The 25,813-nt window shown below is 35.6% G+C and overlaps 1 protein-coding gene across 1 annotated transcript; it reads right to left on the bottom strand.

Moving 5' to 3' along the window:
- Window positions 1–1,389: 1,389 nt before the first annotated feature.
- CLPTM1L (CLPTM1 like) lies at window positions 1,390–24,183 on the bottom strand. The gene is made up of 17 exons (XM_034411817.3): window positions 23,810–24,183; window positions 21,970–22,070; window positions 18,769–18,958; window positions 18,034–18,179; window positions 16,475–16,553; window positions 14,220–14,337; window positions 12,782–12,876; window positions 12,225–12,309; window positions 10,889–10,992; window positions 9,377–9,442; window positions 8,642–8,692; window positions 6,955–7,037; window positions 6,033–6,067; window positions 5,072–5,127; window positions 4,926–4,970; window positions 3,984–4,099; window positions 1,390–2,013 (listed from the first exon to the last, which is right to left on the bottom strand). The coding sequence occupies exons 1-17, from the start codon at window positions 23,990–23,992 to the stop codon at window positions 1,929–1,931; spliced, it is 1,638 nt and encodes a 545-aa protein (XP_034267708.1). The 5' UTR covers window positions 23,993–24,183; the 3' UTR covers window positions 1,390–1,928.
- Window positions 24,184–25,813: the final 1,630 nt, after the last annotated feature.

The raw sequence follows: 25,813 nt of genomic DNA, 5'->3' as shown, positions 1-25,813 counted from the left end.
TTTTATAGTTGGAATCTTTAAAAAAACACATATGGTTACATCATAACAATATTTCTTCCATTTAATAATTTAAATTCTGCTGTATATAAATAAATAAAAGTAAAATGAAAGCTTGGGAGTGACCAAAATTTTCAATTAATGTTGGATCCAGGCTAAATTAGTGATACTTTAGTCCCATAATTAATGTTAAATTAGTCACTATTTATTTGCTCTATTAATCTGAGTGGGATTGAATATAACTACTTTAGACTGGAAATCAACTCATTTTCAATAAACAATCCTAATAATCTAAAACCTGATATTTGAGAATTAAGTGCCAGCAGATTTCTGGAACTCTAGTGGAGAAAATACACATGCATATTCAGCACTATTGAAAGCAAAACCTTTTGGCAATAAAGTCACTAATGTATTAAGCATACTCAAATTTCATTCAAGTCAGTGGCCTTAAGCATGCACAGCTAGGCACAAAATGGCAGCCCTACCTCCTCTCCCCTACCATTTCTTAGTGTGGGACACATGACCCCACAGGAACTCTTATGAATGTTCTCCAGTGTTCTGTATTTGAGAAGTAAAAGGGAATTCCATAGATTAAACAATTTTATGGGCGTCAATGGGGATTAGAACATGTAGCACAGCAGTGCTATTAAGGATCATGCCACAATCTAAATGGTGTTTTAAACTTGCATTTTGAACATGCTTAAAATATATTTCACATGAAATATAAATATTATTTAATAAACACAGCATCCCAATTTATAAAAAGGCTCATTATAAAATATTTAAGCCCCCGCCCCAAAACAAAACATGGCAATTGGGCAGTTACAATTTCCTTACCAGTAGAGTTTGAACTGATCTTACTTTATGAATCTTTGAGATCTTTATTTTCTGCCTGCCTTTTGCTTCAGACCACTCTTCATTATGGTTTATATTGTTATAGAATGAAAAAGGTTTACAGTCTCCCTGCCGAAGTATCATTGGCACAATAGTGTGTCATGCACCTATGTATTTACATTCTTCTAAAAACATGTTTTTGACTGAAAATGTAATGACTTTTCATCTTAGAAAAAAGTTCCTGTTTAGTGGAATCAAGAAATTCCAACTATAGGATTGAACAAAAGTGTTTTGCTGTATGTGTACCAAAAAAAATCCATTCCCCAAACTACAGAATACTATTTGCTGCATGTACTTAGTTGACTTATGCTAAATATTTTTTTAAAGTTACACGCTTTGCATCCAGGACCAGTTTAGAATGGTTTGAAATATACCATTGAGAGTACATGTCTTCATATGGTTGCTGTCACGATTAGGTTCATATAAGAAGCATAGCTGGCATCTTTAAAAAAATGAAATGCTTACATCAGGAAATACAGTACAAAATAAGGGACACAATCCAGCCAACCAAATATTTTTAATCCTTATGATTTCAAAGAGTGAGTGAGGAATGTACCCTCCCTAAAATCATAAAAAGGCTGGAACATGCCAAGGATTGGTCCAAAACCATTTTACAGAAAGGTTTGAAAGTGAAGGGCAGGTCCTTGTCAGTTTATTACCTTTTCATAATCATTCACAGTACGTTCCTCTTGTTCATAAGCCGAACAGCTGAATTTAAATGCATACTCCTTAATGTCGGCTGTTGGAGGGTTCAAGACATTAAGCATAATGGACACAAATATTTATGCAGAAATTGTCAAAACAATTCAAAATGTTAACTACCTGGCAGAAATATTGGCAGCCTTGTTGAACCCCAAATAATAATTTTTTTAAAAATCCAAAGGTAATCATAACATATTTTGGCAATGCAGATGATAAAATGTCCATGACATTCTGTCCCAAGTTCTGAAGAATACTCTTTTGCTTCATCTCTTTTTAAAAGTCAAACAGCATATGCAGCCAGCATCAATCCAAAGAATTTTTAGCAATATCTTGAATTATTCTTTGTGGGGTTTTCTTTTCAGCTTCTCTTCATAGGATTCTCCATATTCATTCACTCTGCTCTTATCCACAGGATAAAGCCTTAGGGATAAAAAGAAATTGTGACATTTTCTTAATCAAGGTCTTTTCATGCGTCTATTTTTTGCTATTGTTAATGCATATAAACGTGTATGTCTAAGACATGTCTACTTTTATGTCTTGAAGTAAAGAAGTGCTTTGTTAACACTTGTTGTGGGCTAGCTGAAGTACTGTATGCTGCAAATGACCAGTGCTATTTTGCTACTGTAAACAAAGAATATTGCATGTGAAGCAAGTATGATTAAAGTTAGTACAGGTAATCCTTGAGTTACGAAGGTAATGGAGCCTGCCAATTACATTCATAACTTGAGGATTCGTAGGAATGAATCACGTAATTTGAACATGATCACTCCCTGCTTTCGCCCACGCATTCACTAATTGAATGCGTGGGTCGATAAGTGCACGAGGTATATCAGGGTGGGAAAGGCCATGGGGTGGGGGCTAGTGATGGAACAGGGCCTCCCCAACCGATTGAGATACCTGATGCTTACCCTCTCCCAACCTGCCATGCCGAATTCACTTAGCTTGCAAAGATCTCTCTTTGCAAGATCCTCTCTGCCATGGTGTCTTTGCCTTGGAGGGAGAGAGAGCAGGATGATTTCCCTTCCAGCATCTGATAGGCTTGCAAATGCTTTTCACACAGAGAGTGAAAGGTGCTGGGAGTTGTGATCTTGTGTGACTTCAGGCACTCTTTTTCTGCTAAAGCAGATGGGTGCCTCAAATCACGCGAGATCACAGCCCCCAGAACCTTCCACTCTCAGCACGAAAAGCATTTGCAAACCAATTGGATACTGGGAGCAACGTGATTTTGCTTCCAGCATCTAATCGGCTTGCAAATGCTTTTCATGCCGAGAGTGAAATGTTCTGGGGGGCATGGTCTAGTGTGACTTCAGGCACCCATTCTATGCAAAAGTGAATGGGTGCCTGAAGTCACATGGGAGGACAACCCCCAGAACCTTTCACTCTCGGCGCGAAAAGCATTTGCAAGCCGCCTGGATGCTGGAAGGGAAATCGTCCTGCTCTCCTCTCTCTCAAAGGCAAAGAAACCGCGGCATAGAGAAGACAGATCTTTGCAAGGTTAATGTGTCCAGCGCGGCAGGATGGGAGGGGGAAGCAGTTGTGGTGTGTGTGTGTGGGGGCGGGCGGGAATAGAGTGAATGTTGCAGTGCCTCTGCTTTCGTTCATAAGCGTGAACGATTGCTGTGGTGATACAACATTTGTCCATTACTTTGTCATAAATATTTGGGGTTATTACATAACTTTGAATGGTCACTAAGTGAACTGTTGTAACTCAAGGATTACCTGTAACTTAGTCTCTCTTTATCCTATCAAAGGGATAATGTAAAAGCCTTGAATGACTGAAGTCATGCCAAGTACTGGTGGTCAATATTTATGAGTCCATTTCTTAACCTTCACTACATATAGTAGTAGATGATGACTTGGAATGCAAGACAAATATTTGGCATACAACATGAATTAATGAATGAAGTGAAAGAAAAATTGTTAAGCTATGTCTCTAACATTATTTTCTGAATAGAACAATGTAATATATTTAAATGATGGTGCCTGAAGTGGAGTTGATTCAATGTAAACAAATGGCAATGAAGGTGTTTATTATGAATAAAAAAATCTAAAAATATATTTCAGAAGGCTAAGTGTCAGCTAGACTGTTCAGGATATGTATGAGTTGATAGCTGTATGTTACACTTTGCTGAATGGTGATAATGAACGGGGAAAATTGTGCAACATTCTGAATGAGTAATTATTTGATAGCCTCAAAAGGTCTTGTGAAAAACAGATATGAAAATAAAAAGAATGAGAGAAAGAGATGAAAGAAACTATAATACACAATCAATACACAATCACATTTTTCTCAACTATGCATGATATACAAGACATATCTATATTTTCTCCTGGCAGAAGAATGAACCATCTAACTAATGAGAGGAAATGTAAAGAAAAAAAATACATACCATCTTTGGTAAAGGTACACCAAGAACACCACATCATCTCTAAAGCAAGCCAGCCGATGAGATGTTGGCATTGTAATAATAAATGCAAAAATATCATCAATGAATGTGTTGAATGCCTGTTAAGTAATAGACAAGAGGATGCAGCTTGTTTAATGGCATGTAAATAATGTGTTATTTAAAATAACAAAATTTTCAAGCAAATCAAGAGTTTTTGATGACATAATATTTAAACAGAATAGCTGAAGTGAAGGTAAAAAGAATGTCATTTTAAGGTTATAGACAGGATCCTTCTCTCCGATTATGAAAATGTAGGTTAAATCTAGAACAAGCAAAACCCATATGCAACATCCAAATGATTTTGTATGTATCCTTAGTATGACAGGCTTACCCACCTCATGACTCAACAAGCTGACTCTAGCAGTTAATAGACTCATTCAACTTGTGAGCCATAAGGTAGGTAGCCAGGGGCTTGGTGTCTTCTCCCCACTTTACCAAGGCAGCTCCAAGGCAGGTCTATACTGGACTTTCACTGACCTGATGGGCTAAATAATATTGCCATTATTAATTACCCACTGTGCTTACAAGTCATGTAAACATCACCTTGAGATTCCTGTGCATAAGGCGAAAAGCTTCTCCAGGTGTAGTTCATTACATTCTAAGTTGATCTTCCTATGGATCTTAAATTTAAAAGTAGTTATTACGGAACCTGAGAAATAAAAGCATTCCAAATATTTGTTTCAAATCAGGTTACGGGCTTTATAATGAATATAAGACTTGATGGTTCTCTATACAAACTACACTATCAGAGTTATTGCCTAATAACTTTGTTGAATATTTTTTGGATAATACCAGACTGGCAAATAAAATTCCAACTGTAGCTTGATTTTCAAGTAATAATTAAAGGCTCAGCAGCATAAATCTTAAGTTGCAAAATTAACTTACTTTGTATGTGAATGCTTTCCATGGCAAATGTGCAACAGATTTCATCTGGGAAGGAAGAAAACAAGAAAGTCATACAATATATTATTTTAAAAAATGAAAGTTGGGTTAAATAACATGTTACAATATTGGATTCAATTGTTAATTACCTTATAATTTACAAAAAGTTGTGGCAACATAAATAGAAATCCAAAAGCATACACTCCTGTTGAAGGGGAAAAAAATCACAGTGTTGGCATGATAGAAAAAAAACAGATATCCATTTTTATTTATTCCCGCTTTTAAACATCAGGATACACTAAGTGTATTGCAATTTAATATTGAGCTTTTATTTCAATTTAGGCTCTCATCCTCCCTTATACTTAGCTCATTCTAGAAATTTGAAATGTTTGGTTCACATTCTTTTGTAGAAATGCAGTAGAACCCTACAAAATTTTAATTATAGATGTGTTACATTAATATATGAAGAAATAAGGTTTTAGGTTGGAATGGGAAATCAATGAAACAGAAAATTCCCAGAAAAAGTAAATGACAATTTCTTTCTGTGTGGTGTGTGTGTGTGTGTGTGTGAGAGAGAGAGAGAGACCCATCCATGCCATGTACATGTCTGTATACATTAGAAATTCAGCTTGATTTGAAATAGACTTTATTTTACAATAAATTAGCATAAACGTATGGCTAATAAATAGAAAAAATAGTCTGCTTTGTTCTACCGATTGCAAATTTAAAACTGAAATTACAGGAGCAGGATTTCAGCTTTACTTTACCTCTTGTAATTTGATCATATTACCAGCCTAATATATTAACTTGTAGATGGTTAATCCAAATAAATGAAACAGTTTGTGTTTTAGCACACATGCTGTATATGGATACTTCCTTTTTTCAGATCTGGCTATCTCGGCTGCTATTCCATTGACTAGACCATCCCAGGACCTAATACTGGAATTGATCTAAATCAAGCTCCCCTCCCCCCAAATATGCTTTGAAGCAATGTACGATAGCAAGTACATACAGCTACCCACTTCCAAAAATACTATGTCTCAGCAACTTCTGTTGAAAATACTTCTAAAGAACTAGATTTCAAGAAAAGCAGTAAAAATTTATACATACCATTGACGAAACTATTAATTAACCATGAATACCAGCTTATGAAGAAAAAGAAAAGGAGAGCATTATTTTCATTACTGATCATTTAAAAAAATACAACAATTAACACGAAAACGTCTTTCCTCGCTCCAGTTTTTCTGTAGACTTCATATAAGGCACATGCAAATCAAGTCATGTATGCACATAGACGCAGATGTACTGCATATAGGGCACAGAACTGAAAGTCAAGTACAATATTTATAATATATAAAAGTACGATATATTACAACCTCCCATCACTTTAGCCAAAGTATTTATATAAGTAATACAAAGAGAGAATGGTAAATCAAAGCAAATGAGTACAAAAAGTAAAAATAAATTAAAATTAATATAGAATTATTTATGTTCATATTTATATTTATATACTGGCAGCCTCAGTCATCTGCATTCATGATAAATAGTATCTGAGAAAGAAAAAGGCATCTCAACTTTAAAAAAAAGCCCCTTCATATTTTTTAACATTTACAAAGGTTAGCTGCTCAGATGTAGTTTATGAAATTCCTGATGACTGGTTGAATTTGGCTTTAAACCAGAAAAGTCTTAAAAAGTTGCAATAAGTATTGATCAAATGTTGCACAAGCAGGCTTTATGCTTATTAGCATTTCATCCATGCTTATTCCTGTAACGACCATTTTCTGATTTGGCAGCTTCAGAAGAGAAATTGTAGGATTTGCTATCGGTTTTTAATAAAAAGATTTAGAAGGCTTTGATCAGACAAAGCAGTGGAGAGAATCTATATAATTCTGAGAAAGAAGCATGATTTATAAGAGGACAGCTGTTGGAAATACACATTTTTGAACATTTCAGCACTTTTTAATTATACTACCAAAAAGAATATATTATCTTATTATGCCTTAGATTTTTAAAATAATGTACAGCAGCTTACCTTTTGTACTTGATATTCAACAAAGAATAAATTGCACCGCCAATACACAATGGATATAGCAAATATGACAAATATTTCATAGCCTGAGAGAGAGAAACAAAAAAACAAACTAAATATATATTTTCATCTTTTTTTTAAATGGCCACTTGCATTATTCCCCTTTCATCATTATAACACCACTTGTACAGAATAACTTGCTATCCTGAGAGGTAAAGGCTGATGCGCCTTTGGATTCCAAGATCCAACAATATTCAATGAACTTCATCAAATTCACATATATCGGTAAATAAAAGCTGGGCAAAAAGACCTCATTGGAATAAAATCTGAGCATTTCAGCCAGCACTTCCATCTCAGTATAATAAGGTGGAAGTTTTATAAACTTCAATATAAAAAACCAAGAAGGCTGAATACCATTATTTAGAATTTTTAAAAAAATACAATTTCTATGCGGTACTAAATATTTAAATGCATCAAAGATTCTGCCCACAGAACCAAAATTAGAAGGAAAAGACCATCATTTTTAAAGCAGATATATTTTTTATAAAGAAATAACATGAATCAAATTTAGTTTCTGTGCTGGTCTTAACCACAATTTTTAAAGTTTAGCCCTTAGCCTGCCACTGAAATGGCATCTGTGATCCTAGGATTATAAAAAATGTTTGTCCTCCTGCTTTAGGTCCAGGCTAATTAACATATATGATCACGTTCAACTACTTAAATTATTAGGTACAAATTAAACCTAGAACTGCAACTAGCCAAAAACTGCTAAAGCTATTGTTATTAGTAGTCTTTAACTTTTTTTTTTTTTTTTTTGACATTTTGATTGGTTCATTTGACATTTTGATTGTAACTGCCAGGCACTTTGTGTAGATATTAACACTGGATTATAATCCTCTAGACAATTGATCATTAAGATCTGAATCTTCCTTTATGAGTTAGTACAGATACTTTTCAACAGGAATTCATATTGTTAAAAAACTGACCTTGGAATTTTGTCTGGAAAAGGTAAATTCTATTTTTTTTTTAGATATCACTACTGATTTTTTACCACCACAGAATTCTTTCCACACAGCAATTTCAGAGTTGCTGAAATTGCTCTAACTCCTCTATGATGACAATTTAAGTTGTTAGGCTATTCATATGTTCAAGAACAATAGGAGAAGATGCCATCATTACAGATAGTCCTCAACTTACAACCATCCATTTAGTGACTGTTTCAAATTACAATGGCATTGAAAACGTGACATGATCATTTTTCACACTTAAAACTGTTAGAGCATCCCCATGGTCATGTGATCAAAATTCAGTTGCTTGGCAATCGGCATGTATTTTTGACAGTTGTGGTGTCCGGGGATCATGTGATCACCTACTGTGACCTTCTGACAAGCATAGTCAATGGGAAACTCAAATTCACTTAACAACCGTTGCTAATGTAACAACTGCAGTGATTCATTTAACTATGGCAAGATAGATTGTAAAATGGGGCAAGGCTCACTTAAAAACTATCTTGCTTAGCAAAGAAATGTTGGGCTTAATTGTGGTCATAAGTCAAGGATTATCTGTATAGTAAGAAAGCATGCTTTACTGCTTCCCAGTTTGATTCTGTAGTCAACTCAGTATAGGAATTGGCATAACAATTTCACAAATCAGTAAACTAAAAATAACACTAAACATAGGGTTATTTTACCTGAGTATCATATTCCTCAGTTTTCTTCTCAGACTCCGTAAATGCTCCAAACTATGCAGAATATAAGAATTAATCAGTATAAATCATTTTATTTATGATTCCAGACCAATAAAACCCAAATATAAAATTTAAAATATAGGAAAAAAATAAACAAACCTAAAATAGTTAAAAATCTATCCAGCTTCTGCAAGCTGGAACTAGTGCTGGAAATTTGGCAATCTTTACAGTGGTTATGTAATTTAGGCCTTGCAGAAGACATACTCTTGACCAGAAAGATAATTAAGATTTCTTATCATTGGGTTTATGAGAGCCAGACGCCATGGGTGATATGAGGGTTAGTGTAATATATGGACTACTAACTCAGTCTGTGTATTTGAGCAAAAATCTACGGTATATCATTATTGTACAGACTTATATATTTGCCTGCAGTCTCCATAATAGCAGTGTGTCAATTTGAGGTTCATTAAGACTTTAGCTGGGCAATCAGTGTAAAGATTTAATTCCAAAATGCTAGGTGGTCTAATTACAGATCTCACTTTGTACAGATTAAACACACTACCATATGCAATCTCTTCCATTCTGAAGAGGGACAATTTTTTAAAATATATAAATAATATATATATAATTATATATATAATTATATATATTAGCCTAACACTTTACATCCTGACCAGATGAAAATCCAAAATTGGGAATAGTTTGAGTAATTCACATAACATTTAAAAAATGAAATACCTTTATTGCTGGTATCAGACCATTCCATTCAATTGTCATTTTCATTGCTTTCTTCACTTTCCAAAGCTAGAGGATAAAAGATGAGTTTAATATTTTAATATACTGCATTACAAATTTATTTGTTTCACTGTATAACCTGATTATGATATTTAATTATAACTAGACCTGAACTCCTTGGCATTGGCATTTAATTCTAACGTTTCTTAACTACCTTTTGGAAAGAACATGAGTTGTCATGATTGTTTAACAATGACTGCATAACAGAGAAATGATATACTCAGCTCTGTTTCTATATATGTGGTTCTCCAATAAAATGGAATGTATGATGTTCAACCTTTAACAGGAGTACTACGGTATTGCTTAGGACTTCATTCACCCCAAAAGCAAAACTTTACATATCAACTCAATGATATTTAACTAACATATGCTGAAATAAATATTTTCTTTTGGTCTTATGGTCAAACCATGAATATAGAAATCTTAATTTCTCAAATGATTCTTATAAAGCTATTCCACACTTGTTTTTTTCTTTTATATGAGATCTATTTTGCAATAAGGTTATTGTATGGACAGAATATGTAGTTGCAGTTACCTTTATGAGTGCAAAGTATAGCTAATATAGTATATATATAGTGTCTGTATACACACATACAAACACACACATACTATATATAGCTCTGAGGTTCATATAAATAGGCAAGCCTAAATAGAAGGGGCAAAAGATATCAAACAAATGAATCAGTCTTTCAGATAACTAATACTAAAGATTCAGAAAAAAAATCTAGCACAGAATATGCCTCAATTGTACCGGTACCTTGAATTTAAAAAAGCTCTTAAGAAAGTGAAGATACAGTAGAACCTCTGGTCACGACCAAATCAGGTTCTGACAAAAAAATGCACATTTTTTTCCCCTCACAGCCAATTTCACCCTTCCGCACAATTTTTTTTGTAAGTGCCAAATTTCCAAAATTAGGTTCGGGTCACGATCAAATCGGTTTGTGACTAAAGTTATTGACCAACGAATTATGGTCATGACCAGAGGTTCTACTGTACTACTAACAGTTTGTGAGTAATGGATGCTGGAAATCCCAATAGTGAAAAAATAGGACCTCTTTGCTCCTGCATTGCTCTTCCTTTTTTCTGTATGACCAGGAAGACAGAATTATGCAGAAGAGCAGAAATGACAGCACATACTATACCAAATAGGGATAAACATGCAAATAGAAGTCATGCACCCCATCAAACAAATCAAGTAACTGATCTCAGCCAATTTTTTTTCAAATCTCAGGACGGAATAATTGACATATTGTTCAACTAATTTCCATCTTCATTAGTTCAATTTATGAATCAATTTAGAATACAAATAACTTGCAACTAAGCTGGTTCTGACCTATTAAAATAAATTCAATCATGACAAGTTTAAATCCTTGCATTCTTACTAAGCTGCTTTGAGAACTCATCTGTCTGCGCTTATACTGTACGTATCACATGTAGAGATAAATAACAGATCACCTCAATCACTGCTCCAATACCAGCTGGAATCAGTACCAATAAGCTTGTTTGTTCATCCAACAGAAAAAGAAATATGATCACAGTGCTGAAACATCTCCAGAGCACTGCATGAAAAGAATTCACATTAGTGTACTGTGGATTTTTAAAAACTACATTGCACAATTTGGAAAAAAATCTGGATACATTTGAAAAACTATCTACTTATTTTGAAAAATAAATTGGAATCAGAGATACAAACCATTTTGTTAAACTATGGTTCTCTAAATAAAACATAACCACACTGCATAACATACTAAGCCAGTTTGCAAACAGTAATGGCTAGCTTTAAACAACATGCAAAACTAAAACATATTTTGGCTAGCACAATAAAACCTAAAAGTTTGAATAATTATAGTTCTACATATCCACATAGAACTAAGTAACAGTATTCAGTGTATAGCATTCTTTAAAACTAGAATAATAATAAACACTGAACAGAATGTTAAAATTTGGACCACTTTTTAAGGCAAAAACTTGTAATCCAACTGCATTTTTTTTTGCCCATTGTATTTCTTGTTGTAGACATGTTGGTTAACCCAGACTTTAAAGATGTATTCCTGTAGTAAGTTTTTCCCTTCCTAGAAGCAACACAAAGCAGTGCTGCAGGGACGAGTAGCAGGGAGGACAGCTACAATGAGGGCATTGCAGTGGAGATGAACCAATGATTCCCACATTAATAATGATGGGATTTGATATTTTACCTGAGAATTTGCCTGATTTGTGCTGAATCTCTCATCTTCTACCATTTAGGAATGACAACAATGAAAAACACAATCCTAATGAACAGGATTTGCCATTCCCTCAGTGGAGTGTATTATAATTTTAGAAGCAGTGTAAAATTCTGCTTTCAATAAGCATGTATAACATTGAACGAAAGACTACACATGTGAAATAAGGCTTAAGGGGAATAAAACAATGGAGAGGGACTTTTCACAATAATCTTTCAGTATATTCTCTGAGACAGCACAAAGAAAGCAGATCATGATCACAGCATATTTTCAGTGGGGGCCCTGCTATTTTAGAACATTCTAGTCTCTGAAGCCTATTGAGCGATGTCTGGAAGTACTAGAAAAATCAAATTAAGACAATATTGTTTCAACAAGTTTTTAATTAATAGGATTACTAGAATATTATCTAACCATTGCTATAATCCTTCATATCCCTGATTTTACAACAACCATTTAAAATTTTGTTTAGAATTTTCATAGTTATACTTTATTGGGAGTAAATGGCTGTGTGCATTGCTAACACTGGAAAATAGCAAATATTTTCCAGTGTAGGTAAATATGCTATGTACCTGCTTTTGTAGACATGCCAATCATACTCTTCTTTTTCTTCCAGAAGCTGATGTCATTTTTGAATGCAAGGAAATCAAAGAGAAGCTGAAAATGAAAAGTATCACCATACCATTAACACAGTTATTACTATTTTAAAAAACGAATATAACAACACTTTAAGAGCTGGCACAACCTTGCATCTTACTACAGTTTTACACCTGCTCAGATATAGTTGACAATATTTTAGGATGCTGAAAGAAGGAAAACAGTTTCTGTTTACCATGTCCCATCGTTACCCAACTTTCAATGCTACCTTTTATATTTTTTCTTTTACCATAATATAAGGGGAGAAAAGTGTATTTCAACCTGAGTCCATTACATCTAAATTCAATACTCTAACTGTTCATTAAACTATATAGCAAGAAACATGTTCTTGAATCAGACCAGAGCTATTTTAAATAGGAGTCTGATATACATACTAATATATATGAAGCGGTATCTATCAGAAATAGAATTTTATATTACCTAGATGCATATCAGTATTGTTATTATTGTCTAAAACACATGATCTGCTTACATGGAAAGCTGCAACAAAAAATGTCAAAGCAAGAAAATAGAGGTTTGTATCCACAAATATTCCCTTTACTTCATCAGCATCTTTTTCTGAAAAACCTAGAAGAATAAACAGAATACATATCTGATCATTAAGATGAAACAGATGTTCTTAGAAATTTAAGTTAAATTTAAAACATTAAATATTATTTTGTAAATACTGAAATAATTCTTGCAAATCTTTATTAAGCATACAGTTTTAGGCAAAAAATAAAGCTTCAACAGCATTTATTTATGCCTTTCCCATGTGCAGACTGACGTCCAAACCAGGAATAGTCTCACTGCACATAAGAGGTGAAAAATGTGGGACGCTTTATAGAGCTTCTTGGCTTCCAATTAATTTTCGTAATATTGAACCATAAAGCATAAATCATAAATCCAAAATACAAGTAGTCCTCGGGTTACAACAGCAACTGGGATTGGGATTCCTGTTGCTATGCAATACGGTGGTAAAGCACAATGTCATATGACTGCATTGCCTAAGGATGGCGATCCAGACAATCCTGGTTACTGTAACCCCAACATACATGGGTCATTAAATGGGAAGCAGCAGGAGCCCCAAGTAAGGGAGAGCATGTGTCATGGGAGGATAGAGGGGTGCCAAAACAGGGTTGGGGAGGCTGGCACAGGCTGCATGTGAGTCAGGGAGGCCTTGGGACACCCGGTGCAGACTACGCAAGTCAAGGGGGGTTGGGGGAGGGTTTGGGACAGTGGTGGGTTTCAAAAAATTTTATTACCGGTTCTGTGGGTGTGGTTTGGTGGGTGTGGCTTGGCGGGCTTGGCAGGGGAAGGATACTGTAAAATCTCCATTCCCACCCCACTCCAAGGGAAGGTTGCTGCAAAATCCCCATTTCCTCCCGATCAGCTGGGACTTGGGAGACAGAGAATAGATGGGGGCAGGGCCAGTCAGAATTTTTACTACTGGTTCTCCAGACCTGGTCAGAACCTGCTGAAACCCACCTCTGGTTTGGGAGGCACATCACATGCTATGTACAAGTTAAAGGAAGCCTAGACGAGTAAAGACAATGCATGGGGTTGGTGCTGCAGGTGGAAATGACTTACTGGAGAAACTTGCAATTTTCCCTGCCAGCTTCTCTACTGACTTGGCTTGTGAGAAGCTAGCAGGGAAATAGTGATATTGTAATTGCCAGCTGGGCACCTAAGTGCCTGGATCATGATCACATGACTGCAGAGGTGCTGTGATGACTGGAACTTCAGGGACTGGTTGTATGTCTATTTTTTCAGCACCATTTTAACTTTGAATAGTTACTGAATGAATGGAGGACTACCCGTAAAATTTCAATTTCAATTTTTTTAAAAAAATCATGTGGAATGCCTAATCAAAACCAGTTTATCAAAGAGTCCACTGTACTTCCATGAATAATCCAGAAACAGAGGCTTACCAAATTGCTGTAGAGAGTAAACAGCGTCTTGCATATGAATCCAAAATCGCAATTTTCCCAATGATATTTTATCATATGACACTGTAAGTGGAAGTTCTGTTGTTGAACGGTTTATAATCTGCATTAGGTTAAAATATTTCACAAGATTAAAAATAAATTGGATATTACTGAAATACTTCTTACCAGTATTAACAGTTAATAAAAATGGCTAAGGTCTAATTATACATTTTTCCCCAAAATATTCAAAAGAAAAACAGTATTATTCAGAAATGTTCCTCCATAATATTTATGAAATCAGTATCGCCTAAGTGTTATTTTGCAAATAATTATTGTATCATTTCTGGTAGAAATTATATTTAAATTATCTAAACTTCACCAAAGAATAAGATAACAATTAAATATAGGGAGCAATTCAGTATATTTTGTAAAAACTCATCCATCCACCCATCCATGCATCCATTCCTTCAGCTGCCAACTCATGCACATCTTACAGGGATTAAAACAATTTAAAATAACCCACAGACATGGCCATGCCATTGGAAAAAAAATCCACAAAAAAGTAAGAATGTGCTTAGATTCAATAATAGGCTCATATATATAAAGCCCTTGCCCAGTGCCTTAGAAGAGAGATAGGTTTGGGGCTGTTCTTTTGAAGGACAGCAGAACCAGGGCTGGATAGATCTTGGGGTTCGGGGGAGGCAGGTAATAGAGAAGATGAGAACTAATTCACGATTTGCTAAAGTAATGTTTTAAATTTATACATGTTATTTTAACTTGCACTATATATGGTGCATATGCACTATGATGCCGTCGGCCAAACAATGTCAACTGGCGGCCCCCAGGGGGAGAGCCTTCTCTGTGGGGGCACCTACTATCTGGAACGAGCTCCCCCCGGAGATACGGAAGATTCCGGATCTGCGTACCTTCCGTCGCGCGCTCAAGACGTTCTTATTTCATCAAGCTGGCCTGACCTAAGTTTTTCCCCTTTTTAAATGGAAATTTTAAATTTGGTTTTAAATTATTGCGGTTTTAAATTTTCAGCCAAATTATTTAATTCATTTTACTCTATTTTAAATTTTGTATTTATATGTTTTATTCTATGTCTATTCACCGCCCTGAGTCCTTCGGGAGTAGGGCGGTATACAAATTTAATAAAATAAAATAAATAAATAAATAAAATAAGTATTTAAAAATAAGCACATCATTGAAACTGCTTTTCCATGAAGAAAATGTATGTTTTGAACTTTTTCCCTTAGAAAAAGGGCAGCTACTGAGAGTAGGAGACCATGGAATTAATATAGGGATATTCTTTTTTACCTCCCTCTCATATTAATGATTGCATGAGCCAAGACTAATCAATGTTTTGACACAAGGTGCATATATACATTATGGAATTCAATGTCAAAGGTTTATTGGTCTGGGACCACAAAGAAATATTTTCATTCGCATACCAGTGTTGTACTTGTCAACTCAAATTCTAATGGCAATAAGGTACCAATAGTGGTTAGCTTTCCTATATAAAATGCTAGAGAAAATTAGAACAAATCCTGTTACCCTCATATGGTGTTGTGGAGTTTTCACTTAACATTTGGACTAGTTATGATATGGTAGTAGTACACCTAGTTGGGCTCATATTTTTATTAGTTTCTTATAAAGTTTCTCTTACACATATTCTGCTGTACAAAAGAAACATCATTAACTCTAAAATATTTTCACTGACTTTGTAGGATATATGTTCAGTGTGAGAAGCAGACTATTATTGGGGCTTATGGATACTAAATTAGAAGAGATTCTTTAAAAAATTCATTTTGTATATGATAACAGCAGCAAGATTGTTATATGGACAAAATGAAACAGAATTGAAATTCTTGGAAGAAGGGATAGTAAAACTGTCAGAATTAGCAGAAATGGCAGAACTGCCCTGTTAGATCAGGGTGAAAATAAGTGCTTTTCTAAAAGAAAATGGAACCCTTTTATTGATTTTTTGTTAAAAGAAGAAAAAAGTGAAATGATTTATGGATTTAATGATTGTAAAATATGAGAATCGGCTGAGGGGATCTCTGGAGGAGATAAAAAGTAGGGGAGATGATGGATTTATCAATATACGGTATATTGAAGAAAAGGTCAGAAGTTGTTTTTTTGTAACTTTATTTTCTTTCCTTGCACTCCTTTTTAGATTTGTCATTTACTTTCTATAAAATTCTCAATAAAGAGAGAAGCAGACTAATTAAAAAGAAAACACAATTGTTACTTACCATTAAATCTTTTACTCTGTTACTCAGCTGATCAATAAATAATATTGGAAGATAATGCACTGTCTTGCCCAATTGTATCCTGCATTTAAAAAAAAATGTGTATTATTAATGCATCAGTCTTGACACAGAGATTTCCATCCTAAATAAATAATTTTACAATATGTGTCTTTCAGAAAGAGGTGTCCTAATATATCTTATATTGTATAAAACAAGTCTTAGATTGAACATTTACAAGTAGCCCTCACATACTGACCAATTGTTCAGGTTCAGAGTTACAACAGTGCTGAGTAAGCAGATTGACAACTGGTCCCTGAAGATGCAGCTGTCACAGCATCCTTGCAATCATGTGATTGTGATTCGAGTGCTTGGCAACTGTCCAGCACATTTACAAAGGCACAATGTTTGGCATCCAAGTGATTGCCATTTGCAACCTTCACAGGTGATTTCTGATAACCAAAGTCAATGGGGAAGTCAGCAGGAAGTCGCAAGTTGTGAGCATGTGATTTCTTATTGACCTGTTGTGATTCGCTTAATGACTGCAGCTGGAATTGAGTCGCCTTCATAAGTTGGGTGTGGTCACATGATTTTTCATTTTATGACAAAGTTGCTGGTTCCAATTTGGTTAATGAGGACCACCTGTACATAGTTGTTTGTTTTTGGACCAAAAAAGGAATTTTCTTTCTGGATCAGTATATATGGAATATAGGCATCTTCTATACACCCTAAATTTATATCTCAGAACTGCAAAATAGGTAAATGTTATTGAGCCCTCAATACAAAACAACAGTCAGATAAGCTTCTGATACTAGAAGCAAAAACCGGTTATGAATATGGCAATGAGTCTGAGAGACCAGCTGTTTTCTTAAGAGATCTGATTTTAAGTTCCTTGTTAAATGTATCTTCTTGCAAGCAAATAATAGAAGCTTCACATAGTTTAGTATGGAATAAACTCAGTTTACATTAAGTGATGCAATCAATTTTTATACGTCTCCCAACTTCTTTCAAGTTGCTCAAGGCAACATACAAGTGTCTATTCTTTTTTTTTTTAAATCACCATCTGAAGTAATTTAGAGGAAGAAATATATCATGCTCAAGGTTGTTTGAAATCTTGAAAGCTTAATAACTAATCAAAGGTTTGAATATCAATCTTTATGGCTGAATCAATAATATACAATAATTATCTTACTACTATGCTAGGCAGCAGTAGTTTGGGTTAGCTTCAAAGCCCCCAAATGCAATACAATTGCTTTCAAAGACTAAATCATTTGTTAAAAGTAATCTGAAAATGAAAAATGTGTTGAAATAGCAGCGTTTCCCAACTTTGGTCTATTCTGGGTTCACATATCTGGAGACTGTCCAAGTTAGGAAGGCTGCACTATTTTCTTTTGATTGCTACTTTGCACACAGGTTACAGAGAGACAGGATCTTGGAGTCTGGAGAAACAAAAATATGACCCTGAGTGGCAAAATATTATTTGCCCCTGTTAAAAGCCATGATATTAAAGACTATTTTTTATCCTATGTGGACTTTACCAGAAGCAAAATCAATTATTAGCTTACATTTTCATATATCTGTGTACATCAGCTGGGAGAGAGGATCCATCAAAGACAAAGTCTTCCACCATAACGTTTAAGGTCAACCTAGACCTCCAGTGTGACACAGGCTCATCTAGGGCATAGTTCTGCTTTTTTTCTGTTTCAATTTGCTATTTAATTAAGAAAAAAATGTAAACAAGATTTAGTATGACTTCGCAAACATAACATGCTTGCAACAACAGAATAAAACTATCGTTTTAGTTATTACTTAAGCACTAAAATCACTTATCACTAAATACCTCCTTGCATCCTCTCTCTAGACAAATATTACATTTGAGGGGAAAACTCAAAATAACAGTAACAGAGGAATCACTTTACAAACTTCTACAAAGCGAGAAACAAAAGCTCAAAATGCATTTTTTAAGAATCAAAGTGGATATAGAATTGGCAGGTTCAGGACAGATGCGAGTAAGAGTTAACTTCATTTGAATATATTTTGTTGCTATCAAAGAAACATGTATTTTCTAAATTGAATACAGAAAGAAAATGATAGAAATCACTGTGGTATTTCACAGAAAAGCAAATATCTCTGTCCTGTTTTGAACAATTCATGATCTAAGCAAGACTATTTGTAGCTTTTTAATTAAAAAACAACACCCAAATTCCTATGAACAATACATCATTTTATTTCATTGGTTGGTTCTTTAGATTTCAGAAACTAACACCCCCCCCCCAAAAAAACAGGGAAAATAATCTCACCTGGGTGATAGGTTCTCCTGTAAGAAGATTGATTTCCTCTGGTTTAGGTACCATGTACGTAGTGAGAGGGCTTACTATATGCACTTGCTTGCCATCATGCCAAGGCAGAATTCCAGCATGATGAAGAAATATGTAGGCATATAATGTCCCATTATTTCTTGTTTTCTTTGGTACAGAAACGTTAACTGTTCTAAAAAGATAAAACATAATTTATAAAAATGCTTACACTTGTTCATAGAGATAGGGTAAATACATACAGTATCTGTTTAATTCCAAAAGTGAATTGCTAGCATTTTAACTGTCATCAATAGATTTTTCTTCATTATTTGAAAACTTTCATAATTAGGGTTTAAGTATTTTACAGATGATGCTAAAATAACAATCATAATCCAGTTTAGATTTTAATTGAGCATCAGTGGGAATTAATCAGCAAATAAATTTAATAAATAATAGTAATGTCAGATAAAGCCCCAGATTTAATTGCCTACACTGTTTCCCCGAAAATAAGACATCCCCTGATAATAAGCCCAATCGAGCTTTTGAGCGCATGCGCTAAAATAAGCCTCCCCTCAAAAATAAGCCCTCCCTGAAAATATTTAAACGCAATCAGTTAAGACGGCAAGAGGAGCCCCATCTTGCTCCACAATAAGACCTCCCTGAAAATAAGCCTAAGTGCTTATTTTGGGGTTCAAAAAACTATAAGACAGAGTCTTATTTTCAGGGAAACATGGTATCAGAAACACAAAAAGTCTGGATAGTGGATGTGACAGTACCTAGAGACAGCAGAATAAAAGAGAAAACTGGAGAAAATCACAAAATACAAAGACCTGCAAAAAGAAGTAGAATGACTGTGGCAAAAGAAAGGAAAGGTATTACCAATAGTAATAGGTGCATCGGGTGCAATCCCAAAACAACTGAAGCACCATTTGAACATCATTGGCATTGACAAAATCACAAGTCAGTTTGCAAAAGGCAGCTTTACTTGGAACAGTTCACATCCTGCGACAATGCCTTTAACACCATCAAACAACAACATCTGACTATTCCAGGTCCTTGGGAAGGACGCAATAAGTGGATAAAAATGCCACATCCCAACTAAATATCTGGCTGACTGTGCAACAAACCATAATGAATTGGAATATTTTGAAATCACTAGAATTTCAATTGGGTGAATTTCAAATAGGTGACTTCGGGCCAGTCACGCTCTCCTAGCCCATCTTACCTCACAGGGTTGTTGTGGGGAAAATAGAAGGTGGAAAGAATATTAGATATGCTTGCCATCTTGAATTATTTTTACAAATAATAACAGTGAGATTAAAAACTTTTCTTTTCCATCAAGCAGGGCTGGCGTGAACCCCCCCCCTTTTAGCTCTTTTTTAGCTCTTTTTAGCTTCTTAGCTTTTAAGTGTAAATTGGGTTTTAATTGGATTGTTTTAAACTGTGGGCCAAAGTTGTATAATTCTTTTAATTTTTTTTTTTTTAATTTGATTTATATGCCGCCTTCTCCGGAGACTCAGGGCGGCTTACAATGCATTAAGCAATAGCCTTCATCCTTTTGTATATTTTATACAAAGTCAGCTTATTGCCCCCACAAACTGGGTCCTCATTTCACCTACCTTAGAAAGGATGGAAGGCTGAGTCAACCTTGAGCCTTGGAGAGATTCGAACCAGCAGAAATTGCAGGCAGCTGTGTTAATAACAGGGTGCACTAAACCACTGTACTATCAAGGCTCTTGATAAATTGATTTTAAATTTTGTATTAGTATGTTTTTTATCCTTGGCTGTGCACCGCCCTGAGTCCAATAGGAGAAGGGCGGTATATAAATTGAAATAATAATAATAATAATAATAATAATAATAATAATAATAATAATAATAATAATAATAATAATAATTGATTTTTTTAAAAAAATACATACATTTGTAAGTGCCACATTTGATAAAACCACAAAAGCAGTTACAATTCATACAGAAGCAACTTCATTTATTTATTTATTTGTTCGATTTATATGCCGTCCTTCGGAGACTCAGGGCGGCTTACAATGCGTTAAGCAATAGCCTTCATACTTTTGTATATACCTGTTTAGTAGGGCTTTTCGCCCCCCCCCCAGCGGTGTTCTTTTTTATACAAAGTCAGCTTATTGCCCCCACAAACCGGGTCCTCATTTTACCTACCTCGAAAGGATGGAAGGCTGAGTCAACCTTGAGCCTGGTGAGATTTGAACTTGCAGTAATTGCAGGCAGCTGGTGCTATTTAACAGCACTTTAGTCTCCTGCGCCACCAAGGCTCTTTTTTAATGCCTTCTAATGAACAGAGCGGAGTTCCCAAAAGCTTATGCCTTCTAATAAGATGTGTTAGTTGGAAAAAGTGCTACTAGACTTCTTTTGACTTTTTGCCACCATAGATTAACATGACTCTCTTCCTATAACATCATTTTTTGCAGTCCAGTAAACACTCTGCTCATGGCCTATTACTGTCATCTCCATTTTATTTAAGTCTCTACAGGTCTAACAAAAAAAACCAAAAACTGGTTTTCGTATAAATGAGAAAAGAATAGACCAGTAGTGGGGAAAAAAATAGCTACTTTCACTTTTGCAAGAGACAACAGCAATGCGCTTCTGAGATTTCTGTCAAAGTCTACACTGCATAAGAAGCACTACTTCTCATTTTGTTTCTTGCCTAAGGAACAGTAGTGAAAAAAATTCTATCCATCCCATGTGATACAGAATTACAGCAAAGTAAGAGTTAGCAATAATAAAAATAAACTTTGTTATTAAATTATAGAAAGTTTATGGAAAGTTTAAGCAAAATACAGTATGTGTAAATCCAGAAAAATATATAGATAAGCTTAGAATTACACTTTAAACACACTTACTTTGAAGTAAACCCTATTAACATCGATTAGGCTTACTTCTCATAAATGTGATTAAAACTGAAAGGTCAGGCTGGTCTGATATCTTGTAAGCTTGTAAGTTTTTTTGTAATAAAAAACAAACAAACAAACAAAGAAATATATGACCTGGATTTTTTTCATGAAATATACTGGCTAATGGGTAATAATAGGTATTTCTATAATGGTTTAAACAAATGTTAATACAGTCACTAATATAAATAGGGATCAAATGTAATTTACTAAAATTTGATATAGGATGGGTACAAAAGAGATATTTTGAAAAAACTGAACAAACAAATTCAAATACCTTTCAAATTTAGTTTCAACATCAAAATTGTCCACGTTCAAAACCAGGTCGATGTTATTTTCAGTGCCTATGTTTGAGCGTGTAGTCGTATAAACGCTTAGCTGAAACAGAAGAAAGACCATTAATAATTGCTGTTTTGCTGGATGGCTTAAAGATTCCTGCCTTAATCATTCTTTCTTTCATCTTGGATGACATGTTTCCTCATACGTGCTACCACTCTTCTCTCTCCCTTCCTCAAAAATGGTTTGGTCAAACTGAAAAAAATGAGATTTAAAAAAATGCATGCAACTTCCTTCTCCCTACTCATTTGAGTCAATTTGTATGCCTCATCAAGATGAAAGAAACCCATTAGTCAATTCACTGTAGTTTGGCAAGGACTTAACGAGCTTCCTGTATGTTCCTACTGCAGATACAGGGTGATTGACAAGTAAATCATAATATATGCTCCACTTGTAACAATCTTTTTGGAAGGGTGCAAGTTGTACAACCTGTTCAAATCAAAGAGATCTCTCCATCCTTCTTCTAAAAGGTGGGAAAAAAACAAAGCACAAAATATGGAAAAGGTGAAAAAAAAATCAATTCATGAATTAGTGCTTACCAAAATTTGGTGCTCCCTCCAGGTTTGGTAGAAAAGGAGCAGCTGCTATAGATTGGAAGCTAATATATTTAGTACGCCAATACATGCCCATATAGTACATCTACTTTTTGTTTATTGAACATATGTAGTTCATATTAATGGACCAATAAAGAGCATGGAATAATGCTAAGTCCCTGATTTATGACCACAATTAGGACCAAAATTTCTGTTGTTAAGTGACATAGTTAAGTGACTATTGCACCATTTTATGACTTTTCTTGCCAAAGTTAAGTGAATCACTGCAGTTGTTAAGTTAGTAACATGGTTGCTAAGTGAATCTGCTTCCTCATTGACTTTACTTGTCAGAAAGCTGACCCTGGGATACTACAACTGTCATAAATATGAAGTAGTTGCCACATTGATCATGTGACTTTGGGGGGATGCAACAGTCATAAGTGTGAAAAATGGTCATAAGTCACTTTTTGAGTACTGTTATAACTTCGAACAGTCACTAAATGAACTGTTGTAAGTCGAGGACTACATGTACTCCTGTAGGCTACAATTTTATATAAAAGAGGCACTACTGTCATTTCTTATCCTTCTACACTTTGCAGCAGTTGTCAGAAAAATCCTAGCAACATATGTGGACAGAACTGGGCAAAATAGAAAAAAATAGTACTCTGCCATATTGGAAAAAGGAAGGAAAAAAGGCAACATTGCAGACTGTGGTATGGTAAATACCGGTTGGCACAACTCCCTCATACAAGAAGCTAAGGAAAAAATAAATAATTTTTTCATGGCTAGAGTGGTAGGACTCTGTAGACCAGTACATCCCAGAACAAGGATCTGGGCAAGGTGCAGACATTAACACTGCGCTATGAGATAATCTGCCTACTTAATGCCTCCTGGGATCAGGGGAAACGACACTGGGTTAAATAATCTGTAAAATACTCTGGCAAGGCCCTTCCAATTGCAACGAAAGGGGCTTTTGCTTTAGAAATTTCAATTGCAGCACTGATCTTCCATGTTAAGTACAGCAAAAATAAATAAATAAATAAATAAATCCAGCCTGTCAAAGTTCACCTGTCAAAGTTCACCTGCATCTCAGTCCGAAGGGGGGGGGGAAGAGAGCAATTTATGCCACTCCGCCCCACCCCAATCAGGAAGCGCCACTGCATCGCTGCCAACCGTTACCGCTCATCCGCACCTAGGACTCAGGTGGGGAGAAGGAAAAAAAAAAGGGGGGGGAGGGGGGTTGCTCACCTGGAGCTTGGGCCGCCGCGCCAGGTAAGGCCGGATGCAGCCGTCGTTGCTTTCGCCTTCGTGGATGGCAGCGAGGCAGGGCCGGGTATGGACGATGCCGTACATCACCCAGCAGGTGTGTGCCACGTAGACGGCAAAGAGCCCCACCGCCAGCCCCGTCAGCGAGCTGCGCCTCGGCAGCATCGCCCCCCAAGACCAGCGCCGCGGCCGCCACCGGCATCGACCACCCACCACAGGGAGCAGCGCACGACACCGAGCGCTCTAACTCCGGGGCCGTTGCCCGAGGCGAGCGCGATCAGCTCCCCAGCCGCTTCTCTGCTTCGGATCTCCCTTCTTTCGACAACGGAAACGGAGCGGCCCGCGCGGAGAGTGCTGGGAAACGTAGTCTCTTAGAAGACAATGGCATCCCGGGCGAGCGTTTGCAAGAGTCAGCCTGCAACGCGAACGTTCCCACAGGACGTCCACATTCTCGCCTCGATCTGACCCTAACTTGACAACTCTGGAGTGCGTGCTTTACATGGCAGAAAGGATCCTTGGAATATATATATATATATATATATTTTAAAAAAAGATAGCCTGAAAGTTATAAAATATTCGACCACTTAAGATAATCGACTCTGCTTTAAACGAGCCCCCCACAAGCCATTACGTTTTATTTATTAGAATTTGTCAATCAAAAACGAGAACAAGAATAAAAAAATAAAAATACAATGACAGGGACGATAGGCACGTTATCGCCCCCTCTACTGACCACTTAAGTATGATGTTGCTTAAACGGCAGATCTTTTTGGAATGCTTCCCACAAGAAAGTTGGAAATACCCCCTTTTAAGTAGAGCTACCAGATCTAGGCTGAAAAAATATTTCCCCATACTATAGTATTTCCAACTTTCTTGTGGGAAGCATTCCAAAAAGATCTGCCCATTTAGTTTGAGTTTTCTATGGTGTGCTGTGTATTTATAAATCTGAACTCAAATCCGAGTCAGGAAGAAGGGTTTTAGTATGAGCTGAAGCTGTGGTCTCAAAACATATTTTCAAAAGCAGTTATGTGTATTGTGTCTCAAGTAGCGCTTCAGTCAAGCTTTGTGGTTTACCATGCTATCCTTAATAGAATCCTCTGGAGCTTACCATAAAATTGGTATAGTGGGTGATAATTGTATTGGACATGCTAATATCCTAAACCTTAAGCTTCTTAAGTGAAGTAGAGACAGCTCAAAGATGGCAGTGTTAGCTGTCAAGAGATGAGCAGTCATTGTAGGAGTGGTTCCAAAGTTTTTTTAAAAAGTTCTGTTTAGCAATTGTAAGTTTCACCCTCACTATGAGCATGTAATGGCATACCTTATTTCTAAAATTCAATTGGTAACTTGTGTTTAAATATAATATAAATATTTTGGCTTATATGTACACTTATTTAGGATGAATCAGTTATTAGTCTTTGATATAATGTTTAGCTGTGTACACACAAGGCTAAATCAGAAACCCTCACTAAGGAGTGCACGTTTTCCATTTTGCAACTCCCTGGTTATGCACTATGCTTTAAGGTAGTCTGCAGCAACAATATTTTGGGATTGTGCAAAAAAAAAAATTGCAATAATTTGTGACAAGTATAGGTTACAAGGTCCACTAATGGTGAGTGAGGTGTACAATGGTGGTGCAGGTGTTTAATAACAGTTGTTTTGGTTCTGTATATTTTGTAAATGCAGCTTTTAAGACAACCAAACATGATAAATGTGTCAGGATTCCCAACTCTTAATACATGCCAACATTAAGAGATTACTTCAAGATTACAACCAACCTACTTACCCACCCCATCTGTTATAATGGTGAAATCAGACAGCTGTTATTTGCATTTTAAAATAATCTTAATTTAAATGTGAAAACCCCCAAAATGTAGTTTGGGCTTAGGTAAGATTTCAACAAGCATCCAACTTCTTATGTAATTTCTTGGCCATTTGGGTTAGTTTTCAATTTAGACTTGCAATTGAAAGAATGTTGAAAATTCGTTG

Source organism: Pantherophis guttatus, chromosome 3, assembly GCF_059756535.1.
Source record: "Pantherophis guttatus breed Tessera chromosome 3, ASM5975653v1, whole genome shotgun sequence".
NCBI lineage: Eukaryota > Metazoa > Chordata > Lepidosauria > Squamata > Colubridae > Pantherophis > Pantherophis guttatus.
The sequence above is the reverse complement of the archived record's forward strand: the minus strand, read 5'-3'. Positions and strand labels throughout refer to the sequence as shown.

Coding starts and splice junctions, on each gene's coding strand:
- CLPTM1L (XM_034411817.3), bottom strand. CDS start 23,992: ATGCTGCCGAGGCGCAGCTCGCTGACGGGGCTGGCGGTGGGGCTCTTT. Junction 22,071..23,809: donor CGCGGCGGCCCAAGCTCCAG/GTGAGCAACCCC, acceptor CTTCTGTTTCAG/CTAAGCGTTTATACGACTAC. Junction 2,014..3,983: donor GTGTACCTTTACCAAAGATG/GTATGTATTTTT, acceptor TTTATCCCTAAG/GCTTTATCCTGTGGATAAGA.